Source organism: Colobus angolensis, unplaced genomic scaffold (assembly GCF_000951035.1).
Source record: "Colobus angolensis palliatus isolate OR3802 unplaced genomic scaffold, Cang.pa_1.0 Scaffold386, whole genome shotgun sequence".
Classification (NCBI taxonomy): domain Eukaryota; kingdom Metazoa; phylum Chordata; class Mammalia; order Primates; family Cercopithecidae; genus Colobus; species Colobus angolensis.
In genome coordinates this window covers 464,006-481,962 of record NW_012117221.1, presented here as the reverse complement: position 1 = coordinate 481,962, position 17,957 = coordinate 464,006, and the positions used below count along the sequence as shown (strand labels likewise).

At 43.7% G+C, this 17,957-nt stretch overlaps 1 protein-coding gene across 1 annotated transcript in view; it reads left to right on the top strand.

Annotated features, from left to right (window-relative positions):
* The window catches only part of EPB41L4B (erythrocyte membrane protein band 4.1 like 4B), a 149,582-nt gene that overhangs the window by 105,766 nt on the left and 25,859 nt on the right, over positions 1-17,957 (top strand). The window contains exons 17-20 of the mRNA XM_011954584.1: positions 1,554-1,672; positions 7,194-7,319; positions 11,980-12,047; positions 15,374-15,472. Coding sequence (XP_011809974.1) covers positions 1,554-1,672; positions 7,194-7,319; positions 11,980-12,047; positions 15,374-15,472 — 412 coding nt within the window. The remainder of the gene's footprint in view (positions 1-1,553; positions 1,673-7,193; positions 7,320-11,979; positions 12,048-15,373; positions 15,473-17,957) is intronic.

Genomic DNA, 17,957 nt, shown 5'->3' with positions numbered 1-17,957 from the left:
GAAGGAAGGAAGGAAGGAAGGAAGGAAGGAAGGAAGGAAGGAAGGAAGGAAGGAAGGAAGGAAGGAAGGAGGGAAGGGAAGTACTGAAGTGGAGGCTTCGATTTTATCTCTCACCCTTGAACTGAGTACCCTCTTTGATCTTCAATTTTCTCATCCATGAAATGGGGTAGAGGGTATTGAGATGATGACCAAGGAATCTTTCAGCTCTGATTTTGCATGAGTCTGTGAGCTGGTGAGACAGGATGAGCCATCCAACCTTCACCTTGGGGCCACAGGGAACAACTCTGTGTCAGCTGAGCTGGTAATGGAAACTCGACACCCACTTGGTATTGAAGAATCAGAACTCTGTCCCTCATCACTATCCACACTGCCCATGCCCTAGTCTCTGCTTCACCTTTGTATATCTAGATAACCATAACAGCCTCCTAACGGGCACCTGCTCCAGGACAATCTCCAAATGGTAGCTGCCAAAGTCATAGTTCTCACCCCATAACTCTGACCACATGCCATAAGACCTTTCATTAGCTCTTTACTGTCTGGGATAAAGTCCTTGCTTCTGAGCAGGGTCGTACACAGACCTGCATATCCTGACCCCTGCCAAGGTCTTCATTCTTCCCTCCACTCCTCACCATACTTTAGCTACATGGAACTACTCTCTTCTCACAAAATACTCTGCTGGGTCTCGCCTCTGTCCTTTGCACCTGCTGTTCCCTTTGCCTGGAATACTTTTCCCCACCTTGGTGAACTCCTACACATCCCTTAGCAGCCCGTTCAAATGTTTGCTTGTCAGTGAAATGTTCTTTAACACCCGTCCTCAATTCCTGGCTTTGGAGTACCTTCCATCTTGCTCTTATAGCAATTAAATAAACCTTTTCTTGGTCTTCTTCGGAATATCTCCACATGTGTCTGTCATCCCCATTAGATTAAAATCGTGTCTTGTTCACCTCTTTCTTTGAGCTCCCAGATCCCAGTTGCTAATGATACTTGGCACAAGTTTTAATATGTAATGAATATTTAATATTTAATGCATATTTAATGTGTTAATGAGTAAATTCAAGCTAGAAGGAGAAGTAGTGGCAAATAAATCCAAAGTAGCACAAAAATAAAAATCAATGGATTTGATTTTAGGAACATAACATGGCTTTTAAGGGCACATTATATGCCTGTTAGCCTGAACACCAGTCTTTCCAGTTTGCATGGTGCTTTCCCATTTTTAAAGCATTTATACATAAATGACTTCATTTGATATTCACAGCAACCCTGCAAGGTAAGTAATTTTATTTTCATTTTTAAATGGCTCAGAGGGTCAGAGAGGCAAAACAACTTACCCAGGGGCGTCCAGCTCATGTGTGGGGCAGTTAGACCTTGAAACCTTGACCTCAGATATTCTCATACCCCGTCAGCTGATGAGTACTCAAGGCTTGAGAGCTGCTGGAGGAGGAGGAGGCCGGCAGAAAGGGTGCTGGGAATCAGGCGCTGGCAAGTGTCCCTTTCCCCCTATATCTATCCATCCTTTCAACCTTTCCTTCTTATTTCTCCTGGCTGCTTTGTAGAACTGAGTCCAGGAACACCTGCCTTGTTCAGTGAAGCCGCTGCCCATCTAAAGAAGCTGGAACTGGAAACTGTGAAGGCTGCTGGACCCTGGCCTCCTCTGCACATCAACATAAACAAGGTGCCAAAGGCTGGGGCTCGGCACTAACCATGGACCTGGTGCTAGCATCAAACCTCTGATTACTACCCTAGCCTGCCTGCTAAACCAAGTGTCTTTGCCTTGGAGGGATCTCTATTCCATCTTTCCTGACACTTCTGTTCAGTCTGTCCTTTAGGAGCAAATATTTACTTACCTTCCTTTTGGGTGAATTATAGCATTAGACGTCGTTCCCAGTGTTTTGCCCAACAGGCTAGATCTGTTTGTTAGTTGTCTCTCCCTCCTACTAGACCGAAAGCTCCAGAGGGAGCATCCACACTTACCGCTTTCCATTTCTAGCCCTCTGTCTCCTTCTGACAATGCCTAGCACATTGTAGATGTTCAGTAACTGTTTGCAGGAGGAAGGAAGGGAGGGACTAAGATAGGGAGAGAGGAGGAGACAGGGCAGAAGCCAGGCCCCCTTTTGGCTAGACCTATTCTTACATCCAAATGGGCAGCCTTATAAAAGCCAAATTTTATCTTAGAATGATACATAGCACTGCTGGATTCAGTCGGTCATTTAGTTCAGCCTTCTCAATGTCTCAGACCAGAGGAAGGGAAATGACTTTCTCAGGGTTGCACAGCCCTTGACAACCTTCTCAATGTCTCAGACCAGAAGAAGAGAAATGACTTTCTCAAAGTCACGCGGCCCTTCACAAGGTTGCAAGGCCTTTGACTCTCCATCCAGTGTCCTTTGCACTCCAACATGCTTCCTCGTTTTCTTTGCCAGCGTTTCTCAACTTTGGCACTAGCAACATTTTGACCTGATGACTCTTTTTTGCAGTGGCAGTCCTATGCATTGTAAAATGTTTTGCAGCCACCACACACTAAATGACACTAGGGACCCCCATCCAGTTGTGACAACCGAAAATGTCTCCAGACATTGCCAGATGTTCTCAGAAGGGCAAAATCTCCCTAGTTGAGAACCACTGTTGTACATACATTTTAATTTTTTAAATCCCCAAAGGAAGAATCTTTTTCCTTCATGGCTCCTTTCTTCCACTTTAATGCTTAGCTTTGTCCCTTTATGAAAGGGAATAGGAAGAATTTAGAAGAACTGCCCTGTGCAGCATGGGAAGGTTATACCTCCTGCCCTTCCTATCCCTGACCTTTCCCATAATCCCTCAGCAGGGCGGCCTGTGGTTCCTTTGATTACTAATGAACCCCAACTTCAGGTTTAACTTTCAAAGCCCTCCTCATTCACTTTTTTTTCTATACCACCCTCCGTGATGGCCAGCTAGAGAGAATTCCTCCTGCAGGATGGCTCTGATAGCCGTTCAGTCAACAAATCTTTATTAAGCAGGCTTACCCTAGCTACTAGGGATTCAACCCAATGCACCGTGTGCCCCCGATTGGTCTTTTTCCTCTTAGTTGCCTGGTTTTCAACTTTTCTTCTGCAGTATACACAATAAATGGTTTTAATGGGGGCTTATCCAGAGTTTGGCAAAATCCAAAAATATTTTGCAAGGAAATACAGCATATAGTGTAGCACAGAATTCATAAGCTCTATAGTGATTTGCAGTTGCCATGACTACTGGTGGGGCATTGACAATAGTGGTTTGCTCTGGGTGAAGGCCTAGCTGAGACACCTGTGGGTTATCCCTGGAGGTCAAGTTACAACTCCTTTCCTATCTCCTCCACTCAAAGAAATTGGCCTGCATGGTGGCTCATGCCTGTAATCCCAGCACTTTGGGAGGCTGAGGCGGGTGGATCTCTTGAGGTCAGGAGTTCAAGACCAGCCTGGGCAACATGGCGAGACCCCATCTCTACTATAAGTACAAAAACTGCAAGATGTGGTGGTAGGCACCTGTAATCCCAGCTACTAGGGAGGCTGAGGCAAAAGAATCGCTTGAACCCATGAGGCAGAGGTTGCCGTGAGCTGAGATCCTGCCACTACACTGCAGCCTGGGTGACAGAGCAAGACTTCCTCTCAAAAAAAAGAAATGCATTAGTAATCAAGTAAGCTAGAGTGATGTGATTGTACAGATAATTTTGGCTTTGTCCTGACACACACACACGCAAAATATATTACTTCACACTTTGAGGTTTTTTGTTTGTTTGTTTGTTTGTTTGTTTGTTTTTTGAGATGGAGTCTCACTCTGTCTCCCAGGCTGGAGTGTAGTGGCATGATCTCAGCTCACTGCAACCTCCACCTCCCAGGTTCAAGCAATTCTCCTGCCTCAGCCTCCCAAGTAGCTGGGATTACAGGCATGCACCACCACACCTGGCCAATTTTTATATTTTTAGTGGAGACAGGATTTCACCATGTTGGCCCGGCTAGTCTTGAACTCCTGGCCTCAAGTGATCCACCCACCTCGGCCTCCCAAGGTGCTGGGATTACAAGTGTGAGCCACTGTGCCTGGCCACACTTTGTTGTTGTTGTTGTTGTTGTTATCATTCATGAAACATTCCTTGCAACAGACCTCACTTCTCACTTCCGATCATGGCACCAAAATTGGGAGCCATTTTCACTGTCCAATTCCAAAGTTTATGCCCAAAATTAACACAAGAATTTAATTATCCTCAGATTTTAGATGTGTAAACAATTTGTATAAACAATTTAAATATACATCTGGTCATTTCTTTATCCCCAAACAATATCCCCAAACAAATGGACTATTTCCAACTATAATAATATCAAAGCCTAATTGTCATTCATGTCTATGTTTTGAAATCTGTAATCCCATATTGAACAATTCAAATTGACTGAACATGAAATACAAATTACAATCACAGGAAAAGAGAAAGCACAATGTTCTTGAAGCCATCCTCTAGGCAGGAATGATATGGTCTTCGAACCCAGATGCTTATCTCCCATAGAGGTATCTTTTATACAAATTCATGTAACAATGCACACATTTCCCAAAACGTATATTGACCTTCACCTGCGTCAGTTCATATAGCAGAATATTACAGGTCTTGCTTTGTCCAGAATGAACAATAACGAGCCAGGTTGAATTTTATGTCCAAAAAAGCAGTTTAGAATGAGTAAATTCAAGGGGAATATCGACGCTAATTTTTCGTTCTTATTTTAGCAGCATTCTATTTTTTGAAGTGGATCTTCAGTCATTACTGCCAGTGTAACTACTTCCCCTTAAGCAATTGTCAAAAGCCTCAAATGGGCTTTATAACCAATTTGACTCCTGTATGTCAGCATACCATCCCGAAAAATTAAATCTAATTTTAAAATTATCTCTTCATGCACCAGTGAAATATCCATTCAATTATCTTGATGTAACAGGATTTACAAACACAAGATAAATTATCTTAAGGGTATACTGTAAACCTCACCTTTCAAAATAAATGTTACTTATTTGCCTGAAGGAGAAAGTGGAGGCCCTCAGGATAATGAATCCAGTCAAATGAGCCAGATTTCTTCAAATTCAACTTGGCGGCTCAGGAACAATTGATAGTTCAGGGTCGATCATTAGTGTTCTCACATCCAATGCTCTTTTTTTTTTTTTTTGGTTATATATATTTGGTAACTAAAGAATCTAACCTGAAAATACCATTTATATCTGTTTTTCTCCCTTGAGCATCATAACAATCTTATGAAGAAAGAAACAGATTTAGAGAATTTAAGGGGAAGCAGTATGATTGACTAGTCAGGAGCTCTGGCTTTGGAGTAACCAACGTCACCATTTCTGGCTATCAGTCTTGGCTCCTCTGCTTACTTCCTGTGTGACTATGGGCAAGTGACTTACCATCTCTCTGCTTTGTTTTTTGTATCTATAAAATGGGGATAATGATAGTAGCTACCTTGAAATGAGATGATTACATGAGGGGACTCGATGAGACATGCATATGAAATGCATAGTCAGCGGCTAACCCATAGTAAGCTCTCAGTATATGTTGGCCACTGGCATTGTTTTTCTTTTTATAATCAGCATCTTTTTTTTTTTTTTTTTTGATACAGGGTTTTGCTCTGTTGCCCATGCTGGAGTGCAGTGGCGCAATCTTGGCTCACTGCAACCTCCGCCCCTCAGCTCAGGTGATTATCCCGAGTAGCTGGAATTGTAGGTTCTGGCCACCACGCCCTCCTAATTTTTCTGTTTTTAGTAGAGATGGGGTTTCGCTGTGTTTCCCAGGCTGGTCTCCAACTCCTGGGCTCAAGTGATCCACCCACCCTGGCCTCCCAAAACACTGGGATTACAAGTGTGAGCCACCGTGCCCAGCCCATGATCTTTTTTTTTTTTTTAGTGGTCCGGGTAAGTGACAAAGCTGAGATTCAAATCTGTCTCTGCCTGTCTTGCTATTACATAAAATTGGAGAGTTCTGCTTGGTCTACCAAATGCTTCTCCATATGTTCAGTGGTGCCCCTGGGAAACTCTACCTCATTTCTTTATTAAACAATGTTAGCTGGCCAGTTGCTCTATACTTCCTCTAGCTTTCATAGCACTTGGTGCGTACCAACATGCTCACTAGGACTTCTTAATTAGTGAATAAGATTAATGTTGGAACTTGTAGAACTTGAGAGCCTTAGGGCATTTGATTCTTGCTCTGGTACATGGTGGCTGATATGTCACATTTAGTCCTAATATTACTGAACTGACCTCTAGCAATCACACAGTCCTATGCCTTTCTTATTAAACATGTCTCTTCTAATAATGACTGTATATTATCATGATCTTCTTTAGTGCATATTTATTGGACATCTACTATGTGCTGGGTACCATATTAGCACTGGGATATGAAATGACCACAATAGGCATGGTTAACAATAAGACCTTATTTCCCAAAATGTGGTGTGTATACCATCAAAGATGATTTCAAGTTGTACACATGGATGAGAACTTTTTATATTAATAGTGATATAAATATCATGTTTCTTATAATATAATAGTCATAAAACCTATAATTTCAAAGATATTATTGCTTTGAACACAGTTCAAATAGATGGTCCCAGGGTAATTCACCTTAACTGGATCACATGAATTATAGATATGTGTTCTGTGAATACATGAGATATGGCAAAAATTATAAAGGTTGTGTAAATTACTGAAGTGCAAGACACTCTACAGTAAGGTAATAGATATAAATTTCTTGTTGAAAATCACAATTTTCTACCAGATTTGTTGTCAAACTGCCAGTGAATATTTTGTACCCTTCCCCTGGACCCAACAAATCACAGAATTGAATCTTTCTAGGTAAGAGATGGCAGTTATGGGGAAAATAGCACTGGACTGAGGTTAGGAGACTTGAAACAGGAGATGTCCAGTTCTGCCGCTGGCTCTTGCCCCATGATGCTGAAAGAGCCTTTTCCTTTCTTTGAACTTTTACCCTGGCTTCTGGTAGGTCCTCACCCTATTTCACGAGGGAATGAGATGCTGTGCCTGGGAATCCTTTGCAAATAGTAAAGCACTGATAAAAATATAAGGAGTTGGTGACACTCCTGTCTATGTATGTAGGTCTATGTGTTATATGCAGTTATGATTATTGGGAAAAGTTAATGCACATGTTTCTGTCTTTGTTTACAATCTGCTGCTTGTATTTTGGTTTGTCTCAGGCTGAAGAAAAGAAAGTCTCCGAGAAAACTCTTCAGACTCCACTTTTGCCTTCCCCTGTGGCAGATCATGTGAAGTGTAACATTCTGAAAGCCCAGTTGGAAAATGCTTCCCGAGTGAACATCCAGGTGTGCAGAATGCGTACATTCCTTTGATTTCATGTTATAGGATTTCCTCGATGCCACAGAGAAGAAAGAGGCACCATAGGACTGAGATGCTGTGTCAGTCAGGGTCCAGTCAGGAGATGGGAACCGGATATGTGAACCATACCTGATATGTGAACCAAGATTTTCATATAAAAGAATTAGGTCCATAAAAGGGTAAAAAGAGAACTTGAAGGCAACAGTTCTCAAATGTTATTGTGCATAGGTCACCTGGAAAACGGCCCTGTTCCTGGAGATTTGGTAAATTGGGGTGGGGGCTCATGAATATTCCTCTTCTCTCCTCTCCCCTCCTCTCTTCTCCTCTTTTCTCCTCTCCCTTACCCTCCCCTCCCCCTCCTTCCTTTTTTCCTTCTTTCCTTCTTTCTTCCCTTCTTTCCTTCTTTCCTTCCTTCCTTCCTTCCTTCCTTCCTTCCTTCCTTCCTTCCTTCCTTTTTTTTTTCCTGTCTCACTCTGTTGTGAAGGCTGGGCTGCAGTAGTGGGATCATGGCTCACTGCGGCCTCAACCTCACAGGCTCAATCAATCCTCCTGCCTCAGCCTCCTGAGTAGCTGGGACTACAGGCATGCGCCACCACACCTAGCTAATTTTTGTACTGTTTGTAGAGACAGGGTTTTACCATGTTGGCCAGGCTGGTCTTGAACTCCTGGACTTAAGCAATCCTCCCCCCTCAGCCTCCTAAAGTGCTGGGATTACAGGCGTGAGCCACTGTGCCAGCCTGAATATGCATTTCTAACAAGCCCACAGGACCACATTTTGGGTCACACTACTCTAAGGTGCCAGAGATAGTAACTGCAGGCAGCACTTTCCATCCCTACAGCGGAGGGAACAGAGATGCTGTCAACATTAAAATTTAGATATTTTATTCTAATAAATATCTAAGGAGAAACCCTGTGGAGACTAAACTCAGACTTCTAAGCGGGGGTCACTGTGCCTGGCGCTGACATTTCTGAGCTCTTAAGACATGCCTGTGGGGCCTGGACTCAGACTGAGGAGGGGACATCAGCTGGCTGGTGCTGATACGTCTGAGGTGGACACTGTGCAGCTGGATCTGCCAGTGTTGGAAAACTGCAAATTGTATTCAGCTGTGACTGTGGGAGGAACTGCTGCTGCCCACATGAAACAGCAAGGCTGGGGTGACTCACAGGAGCAGGAAGCAGACAGCAGACAGGAAGGAGCACATTCCTTCCACGAGCACCCCATATGGACAGAACCTATCATGGAGTCAACTGGCAAAGCAGACCTGAGGTTTGCAGGCCATTGGGCCAGCTCCATAAAATAGATGTTTGGCAGGTGGACTTGGAGTTAAAAGTTTCTAGTTTAATAGCTGCTGTAAATTCTCCCATTTGAACTCATAACAGGTGTCCCGCTGGACCATGACTCTTTCCCTGTGACCCTAAATGCAGCCTCAGAATCATTTTCTGCATAGTGGGTATTCCAAGGAGGTACCACCTGTTGATCAGATTTGGCACTCAGGTAGAAGCCCACTTGCCATCCTTGTCCTGGAAATATAAAAAGCTGCAGTCCATGATTTCATCAGAAAAATATATACTGTCTTCTTCAGCCTGGGCACAGTGGCTCATGCCTGTAGTCCCAGCACATTGGAAGGCCAAGGCGGGTGGATCACTTGAGGCCAGGAGTTTGAGAGTAGTCTGGCCAACATGGCAAAGCCCTGTCTTTACTAAAAATACAAAACTTAGCCAGGTGTGGTGGTGCGTGCCTATCATCCCACCACTCGGGAGGCTGAGGCAGGAGAATTGCTTGAACCCAGGAGGTGGAGTCTACAGTGAGCAGAGATTGTTTCATTGCACTCTAGCCTGGGTAGCACAGCAAGACTCCATCTCACAAAAAATAAACAAATAAATAAATTAATTAAATAAAAAAATAAGAAATAAATGTTAAAAGTTATCTTCTTCATTCCTTATAAACCTAATGTATATGCTTATGTTGCCAAGGATAAAGTAAATACTCAGTAATCTCTTCTATTATTATTTCCATTTATATATGTAGCAATCTGAATAATTTAGGTCCTTCCAGAACACACCATGAAAGTCAAGAGAAAGCTTACCAAATGTCTTTTATTTGGGGGTTGTGATATAAACAGGAGGCAGTAAGATGTAGAACACAAGTTTCAAAGTCAGATGGTCTGACTTTGAACCTTGATCTATGATTGATCAGGAAAGTCACCTTAAGCTTGTTTGTCAACCTCTCTGGGCCTTAATTCTCTCATGTGAAAATGGAGATACAACATCTATCAGATTATTGTGAATATTACATGAGATGATCTGTGCAGAGTACCTGGTGCGACGCCTTGCTCTACCACTGCTGAGATATTGACAGCAGTGGTCGCAGTTGTGAAGTGATGAAATTGCTGGGGGCACTGATTGCTTACAGATAACAGTGGTTGCCCTTTTTAGAGGATGGTTGGGTTTACTTCCCATCACAAACTCAGGAATATCAAGGGCATAGTCACAAATTCTTTATTTTCAGTCTACCTTCGTTGATTTCGGGTATGCCATTTTTATACTATCACAGAACAAACAAAACTGACACATATTTTGCAATTTGCAAAGCTGTAATTATCTACATTAGAAAGTTGTAATGTATTCCCAGTAACCCCATGCTGCAGGTATTATCTGTGGCGAACCCATATTTCTGCTCCATTGGAGAAGTGCAGTATATTGAAAATATTTCCATTTTGTAAAGTATAGGGAAGAGATGAGAAATAGGTAAGAACACATTTCCTAGCCAAAAAGACATAGCGGAAGGGCATGAAAGCAGGAAAAAAGTGGGGGAGTGTGAAATCAGTAATTTGACAGCAGTGTTTCCCAAGATGTTGTAAGGAACACAAGCCCCACAGGATGCTCCCTGATAATTCTGGAAATGCTGCACACGAGATCCCATGGGACAGTCCCAGTGCACATCAGCTTCTTATAGGCTCTGAAAAGTCCTGCAGGAAAGAAGCCTGTTTTACTTTCTTGCACACCTAACTGGCCATAGAACACTTTGTAAAGTAGCTCCTACTGTTATCTGTAGAACTGAAATTCACAGGAACACAGAAGCGTGCTTTGGGAATTCATGGTTTAGAGGGCTTTGAGGGGTTGTGATGGAGGGAGAGGAGGTTGATGCCCAGCCAAGTATACTGCTAGGGGTTTAAGTGTTAATCTCCTGTTGGCATCAGTGCACAGTGAGAGTATAAGGAAAGGAAGCAGAAGTCAAACAGACCAATGGTACTATCAGTTGCTAACTCTTAAAAAAGGCTTTGGGGCCAGGTGCAGTGGCTCACTCCTGTAATCCCAGCACTTTGGGAGGCTGAGGCGGGCAGATCATGAGGTCAGGAGATCGAGACCATCCTGGCTAAAACAGTGAAACCCCGTCTCTACTAAAACTACAAAAAATTAGCCAGGAATGGTGGCGGGCACCTGTAGTCCCAGCTACTCAGGAGGCTGAGGCAGGAGAATGGTGTCAACCCAGGAGGCGGCGCTTGCAGTGAGCCAAGATCTCGCCACTGCACTCCAGCCTGGGTAACAGAAGACTCCCTCTAAAAAAAAAAAAAGGCTTTGGCTGGGTGTGGTAGCTCATGCCTGTAATTCCAGCATTTTGGGAGGCCAAGGTGGGCAGATCGCTTGAGACCAGAAGTTCAAGACCAGCCTAGGCAACATGGCGAAACCTTGTCTCTACAAAAAAATATGAAAAAAATTAGCTGTGCATTGTGGTGTGAGCCCGTAGTCACAGCTACTCTGGAGGTTGAGGCAGAAGGATTGACTGAGCCCGGGAGGTCAAGGCTGCAGTGAACTGTGATCGTGCTGCTGCACTCTAGCCTGGGCAAGAGAACACACCCTGTCCCAAGAAATAAAAAATCAAAAACAAAAATTAAGAAGGCTGTGATTAGGATGTAAGACTGGATCTACATGTGAGCAATCTTGACAGGATAATAATGCCATGTCCTCCAAGCCAATAGGCTTGAAATCTTTGCTCAACATGTATTTAGAACAGAGGCCGAGCTCTGCATGTTGTGATGGGCGTGAGGGCTGCAGGCCTCGGCATGTTCCATTGACCACTCGCGTGTGGTCAGCTGGCCTGGCTGGCTGAGTGGGTGTCTCTTCTTTCCCCACCATTCTTTGTGGGACTCATCAGAGGGAGGAGGACAAGGTTTCTCTCAAAATCATATGACGTGATTCCTGCCAAGCTGTTATGGTTGTTATGCTGATGTGAAAGGACAGATTCCAAATTCCTTTGTAAACTGTAAGTGCTATGTGAACATAGAGCTGATTATTATTCCTGACCTAAACTGTGAGGTGAGGGATTAAACTGCGGGTTTGGCTTTTCCCACACTATCCCTTTCTAATGCAAGCATGAGTTGGCACGTAGCAGGTGTTCAATAAAAGCATGAATGCAAGAATTGATTGCATCTGAATGATTGTCTTAATCCCATTACTCAGGAAAACATTTTTTGTGAACATATATAAACACCAGAGCAAGATTCTCTATTGATTGAATACTTGGTGAACTACCTCTTTGGTCCACTTGCCAATTTCTGTAATCTTTTGAATGTAAGAGACTTGAAAACATTTTTTTTGCATGCCAACATATTCAGTTTTGACTAACCTGAATACTTTCTTTAACAGGGTGGAAAAGAGGAATCAATGTTTGTAAATATCAATAAGAAATCCAGTCTTCAGGACGCTAATGTAAGGTCTGTTGCTCCTTGTCTGAATGGGGAAATGATATTCTCTATATCATCAACATTATCCTTGAAACATTACTCATGAGGGCATTAGCTGATAAAATCAGAGGACAAATAAAACAGAGAATACGAGCCCAAAGAGATGCAAAAAAGACTGGCTTAACCAACTTTCTGCAAGCCTCAAAAATGCTGCTTATTCTCAGTTTTAATATCTCTGCCTGCTGCGTTAACAAAGAAATCAATCACTTGAGGTTGTCACTCAAGCATGTGAACTTCACCTTGCTATCCCCTCGCTTAAAGTCCTTTAAAGGCTCCGTTTATGCTCAGAATGGAATCTCAACTCTTTAACAGAGTGCAGGAGGCCCTTCACAACCTGGCTTCTGCTCGCAACTTCAGGTTGGCCTTGGCCCAGCTTCCCTTAGCCCATTGATGTGCCCTGCCTGCTGAGCTTCTTGCCAGTGCTGGGGCCACATATGTTCCTTTAAAAAATTTATTTATTTATTTATTAAGATAGAGTCTCCCTCTGTTGTCCAGGCTGGGGTGCAGTGGTGCAATCTCGGCTCATTGCAACCTCTGCCTCCCAGGTTCAAGTGATTCTTGTGCCTCAGCCTCCTAAGTAAGTGGGATTACAAGTATGCACCACCGTTCCCAGTGAAATTTTGTAATTGTAGTAGAGACAGGGCTTCACTATGTTGGCCAGGCTGGTCTTGAACTCCTGACTTAAGTGATCCACCCACCTCGACCTCCCAAAGTACTGAGATTACAGGTGTGAGTCACTGCACCTAGCCTATTTTTTATTTGTATAAATGTATGGGGCACAAGTGTAAGTTGGATCTGTGCATAGATTGCACAGTAGTGAAGTCTGAGCTTTTAGAATATCCATCACTCAAATAATGTACATTGTACCTATTAAGTAGTTTCTCATCATCCACCCTCCTCCCATCCCCTACACTTGTTCTTTAAAGCTTCCAGGCCACCACCACCCCAAACCCAGAGGAAGCCCTTCCTCCCCTGATCTCACAGAGAACAGGAACTCTTTCCTTCTTGGCATGGTGGCGGTGGCCTCACTGCCACCCAGTGGTTTACTAACACCAGCAGGGTCTCCTTAGGGTAGTTTCCCAAAATGGGTCCAAGGACCACTGCATCAGAGTCTCTTCTTAAAAACACAGACTCCTGGGTCCTACTCCAGGCCTTTTGGATCCTTCGTGTGAATGTGTGTGGTGGGGGTTTGGTGGGTGCCAGTAGAGACAAGAGTCTCAGGACAAGTTAACAGGCACCTAGGTGATCTAGAACCACTGCTCTGGGGAATTATTATACTTGATGCCAAAAATAAAAGCTAACATTTCTCTATATCACCTTATGATTCCCAATCTGTGTTCTTGGCATAAATTTGTCTTACTCCTGAGATACATACCCAGCTGCCTCCAGAGCTTTTCAAAAACTTAATTCATCTCTTCCTACTCCACCCCACTAACCTTCACCTGGTTTCCATTGTTAGTCAATGGTATTATTACCTACCCCTCACCCAGGCCTGCAAACTGGGAGTCCTTGCTTTTCTCCTACCTTATTCCCTCATCTAATTGGTCACCAAGTCCTGGCAATTTGACTTTCATTTTACCTTCCACATCCATCCTCTACTCCTCTGACTATACCTTGAGCCCTCATTGTCTTCCGGGCTTACTGCTGCCAACGATCCTCTAAGATGCTTCTATCCTCCCTTTCACCAGGGTCCTCTTCATTGTTCTAAGGACCTTTCTAAAATGCAAATCTGACTATGCCACTCCTTTGCTTAACACCTTTAGAGAGTTGAGGTCCATTGCCTTCAGTGTAGACTCCTCAGCCTGAGGCCCCGTATGAACTGGCCTCAACTTTCCCTCCAGTCAAAACCCTCTGCTCTTCCACTGAGACCTCACCGGACAGTAGTTCTAGTGCCCTGCGTTCAGCCAGGTCTCCACTCTGCCTCTCATCTTTGTGGCCTTCGCTCCATCTGGAAAGAGGAAATTCCTCCGCATAGCTTTCCCTGATGCTGACTGTTCCACCCAAGCAAATTCATGTGTTCCCCCAATAGACTACATTCTTCCAGGGACCATGTTCCCTTTACTCTGGAGTCGCAGCTTGAGGAAACCATGAGTGTAGGATGAGTTGACTCAAATCCTCTATTTTCTCATTCATGTGTTTATTCAACATACTTTTTTTTTTTTTTTTTTTTGAGACAGGGTCTCACTCTGTCACCCAGGCTGCAGTGGAGTAGCATAATCATGGCTCATTGCAGCCTCAACCTCCTGGGCTCGGGTGATCCTCCCACCTCAGCCTCCTGAGTAGCTGGGACTACAGGCACGCTCCACCATACCTGGCTAATTTTGTACTTTTTGTAGAAATGGATATTATGATGTTGCCAAGGCTGGTCTCAAACTCCTGACCACAAGTGATCCGCCTGCCTCAGCCTCCTAAAGTGCTGGGATTACAGGTGTGAGCCACTGCGCCCGGCCTCAACATGCATTTATTAGGCCCTGGCCACGTACTTATCACCATAGTGAGCACTGACCCAGAAGTGTCAGTTGACTTGCCAGGGGCCCCTTTCAAGGACCTCAACTTGTTTTAATGCCTTGTTGGTCCTAGGAGGTAATGAACTGATTTTTTAAAAAATGAAATTAGTCATGACCACCACAAAAATGCATTAAACATTTTCCTTAAAATTACTATTTTGAGTGGGGTCCATTGGTTACCTGAAATAAATTCTTGAATAAAGATAAAAGTGAAACTTAATTTTTAGCATTTTCACAAAACACGGAATTAAAATGTGTTACAGCAAGTCCTAAAGGTCTTCTGATTATGCATTTTTCACATAAAGTATAGTATGGTTCTTTATCTTTTTTTTTTTTTAAATAAAAGCAAATAGTCTGTGCTATGTTTAAAATAGAATAGCTACCAGATTACTTGGAATTAAAAACAGGTTATCCATAGTTTTCTCTTCATTTTACTGGCAAAACCTGGTTATGAGCCAAACCCTCAATCTGGTTCACCCCTCATATTGGGGGGCAGGGGTGACTATTTTGGGGCAGAGAAATTTTATTTGGTACCTCAGTTATGTTTAGTTCCCCCACTTGCTATATTTTCCCTATGATTTTTTTCTTACTGTTTGGATTTTCTATGGTTTTAAAAAATAATTATAATTATTAACTAAGTAGAGTAGAATTCAAGAAGGCAAAGAAATGGATTTCTTGACTATCAATGTTATTAAGGTGTACATTAACTGAGAAAGCAGTCCCTATGGCTAAAACAAGACCATAAACCTTTTTTGATGGTATTGTTCTGTTTTTTCGGTGTGTCTCTAGAAGTCCTATTCCTATTCGTGTGGAAACTGCCCAGCCAGCTGTGGAAAAGCCGGAAATCAAGCCTCCCCGAGTGAGGAAGTTAACAAGACAGTATAGTTTGTGAGTTCTGTACTGCAACTTTTTCAATTAAAACAACTACGATGACTAAATGTTTAGGTACAAATGCTTCTTAGCCCCTCTGACTAGTCCCAGGGAGCAGCCCCCAGATTCCATTTATTTCCAATTTAGGTAACAATGAGACTAGCCCTTTCTCCCTGAAAACCTTCCATAGTTGGCATAAGGATTCATTGTTGACTACTGTGTAATAAATTACTCCCAAACTTAGTGTCTTAAAACAATCCACCTTTATCATCTCACAGTTCCTGTGGAGTGGGGGTTGGGGCATGGCTTAGCTGGGTCTTCTGTATCAGGGGCTCTTACAAGGCTGCATTCAAGGTGTCAGGGCTGCAGTCTCATCTGCAGGCTCATTCTTACGGTTGCTGACAGGGATCAGGTCCTCAAGGACTGTTGGACAGAGGTTGCCCTCAGCCTGTAGTCACACAGGTCTCTTCAGCTTTCTCCATTAGAGAAAGCACGCAAGAAGAGCCAGAGAGAGTGCCAGCAAGGCAAAGGCACAGTCTTTTGTAACCTATGCACAGAACTGACATCCCATCACTTTTTTCTTTTTTTTTGAGACAAAGTCTTGCTCTGTCACCCAGGCTGGAGTGCAGTGGTGTGATGCTGGCTCACTGCAGTCCGCCTCCCAGGTTCAAGCAATTCTCCTGCCTCCGCCTCCCAAGTAGTTGGGATTACAGGTGTGAGCCACCACGCCTGGCTGATTTTTGTATTTTTAGTAGAGACGGGGTTTCACGATGTTGGCCAGGCTGGTCTAGAACTCCTGACTTCAAGTAATCCGCCTGCCTCAACCTCCCGAAGTGCAAGTGTGAGCCACTGTGCTCAGCCCCTATCACTTTTGCCATATTCTGTTCATTAGAAGCAAATCCCTGTGTCCAGCCCACACTCAAGGGGAGGGATTACACAGGGGCGTGAATAGTAGGTTGGGGATCATTGCAAGCCACATCAGAAGCTGCTTTCCGCAGCATATCCATGAAAAGGTAGCCCCGTCTGTCAACAGAGCCAAAGCTGATCACTGAGCTTTGACACCTGTAGGAGGCGCCATTTCCCAAAGTGTCCCAGAATCACCAGAGTCCATGTGCACCTGACTGTTCTAGGCATCGCTGGGGAATAGTAAAGTGACTTTGACAATTCCCATCCAAAGAGTCACAATTTACTGGAGGGAAAGACAAGAGTCACAAATAATTATAATCCAAAGCAGAAAGATAACTTCCGTAGTCAGGGTGGTGAGTACTAGTAACAATTGTAATAATTATCACAATGGTAGTTCACATTTCTTTTTCCTTTTTTCTTTTCTTTCTTTTTTATTTTTTGAGACAGAATCTTGCTCTGTCACTCTGTCACCCAGGCTGGAGTGCAGTGGTAAAATCTTGGCTCACTGCAACCTCCACCTCCAGAGCTCAAGCAATTCTCCTGCCTCAGCCTCCCAAGTATCTGGGATTACAGGCACCTGCCACCACGCCCAGCTAATTTTTTTGTATTTTAGTAGAGACGGGGTTTCACCATGTTGGCCAGGCTGGTTTCAAACTCCTGACCTCAAGTGATCCACCCGCCTCGGCCTCCCAAAGTGCTAGGATTACAGGCGTGAGCCACCGCACCCAGCTTGTAGTTCCCATTTCTTGACCTTAGCTATGGCGTAGGTACTGTGCCTAGATGTGTCATTGGTCAGAGAGTAACTGCAGGGGGATCTCTGGACAAATGGAAAGCATGGGGACTTTGGAGTTGGAAAGGCTTCTGTCAGGCCCCTGGCTAGTTTACAGCTGTAAGCTCTTGGAAAAATGACTCTGTGATCCCCTTTTCCTTCCTCTGTAAAATGGGTGAGATAATACCTGCCTCTGAGGAGTTTTGTGGGGCTTAACATGAGAGAATGTGGGTAAAGCCCCAATGCCCTGGCCATAGGATGAGGTGCCCTTTCTTTCTTCTCTAGGACCTGGAAGCTTCTGAGGAAAGTTGGAGTTTAGGGGGTACCCAGAGTGCAAAATGTAGGACAGAAAACGGGATTCTGGATGCAATTCTCTAACAGCTGTCTCAGGTCTGCCATTTGTAGCTGTGAAAAGGAAAAGACACATGTATGGGAGATATTAAGGGAGACATTTCCCACCTCATTATCCTTCATAGAAACTTCTGGTCAGCTGCATTTCCCAGGAAAGCCAAAACGAGTAAAGTTCAAATAATTAACAGTCCTAATGATCCCTGGTGGACAATTAAGCCATGACAGTTTGCTTCCCTCAAGGATAAAGCTGGCAGAACTTGCCATTCCTTTTACATTTTGAAACTCAAAATGTTATTATCACTCATTTCAGAGATATAATCACATTTGAAACAATGACTGTCTGATATATAACCTAGAAGGAAAGAAAATTTCACTAACTCACCAAAGTCACTCTTTTTTTTTTGATACAGAGTCTCACTCTGTTGCCCAGGCTGGAGTGCAGTGGCACAATCTCAGCTCACTGCAACCTCCGCCTCC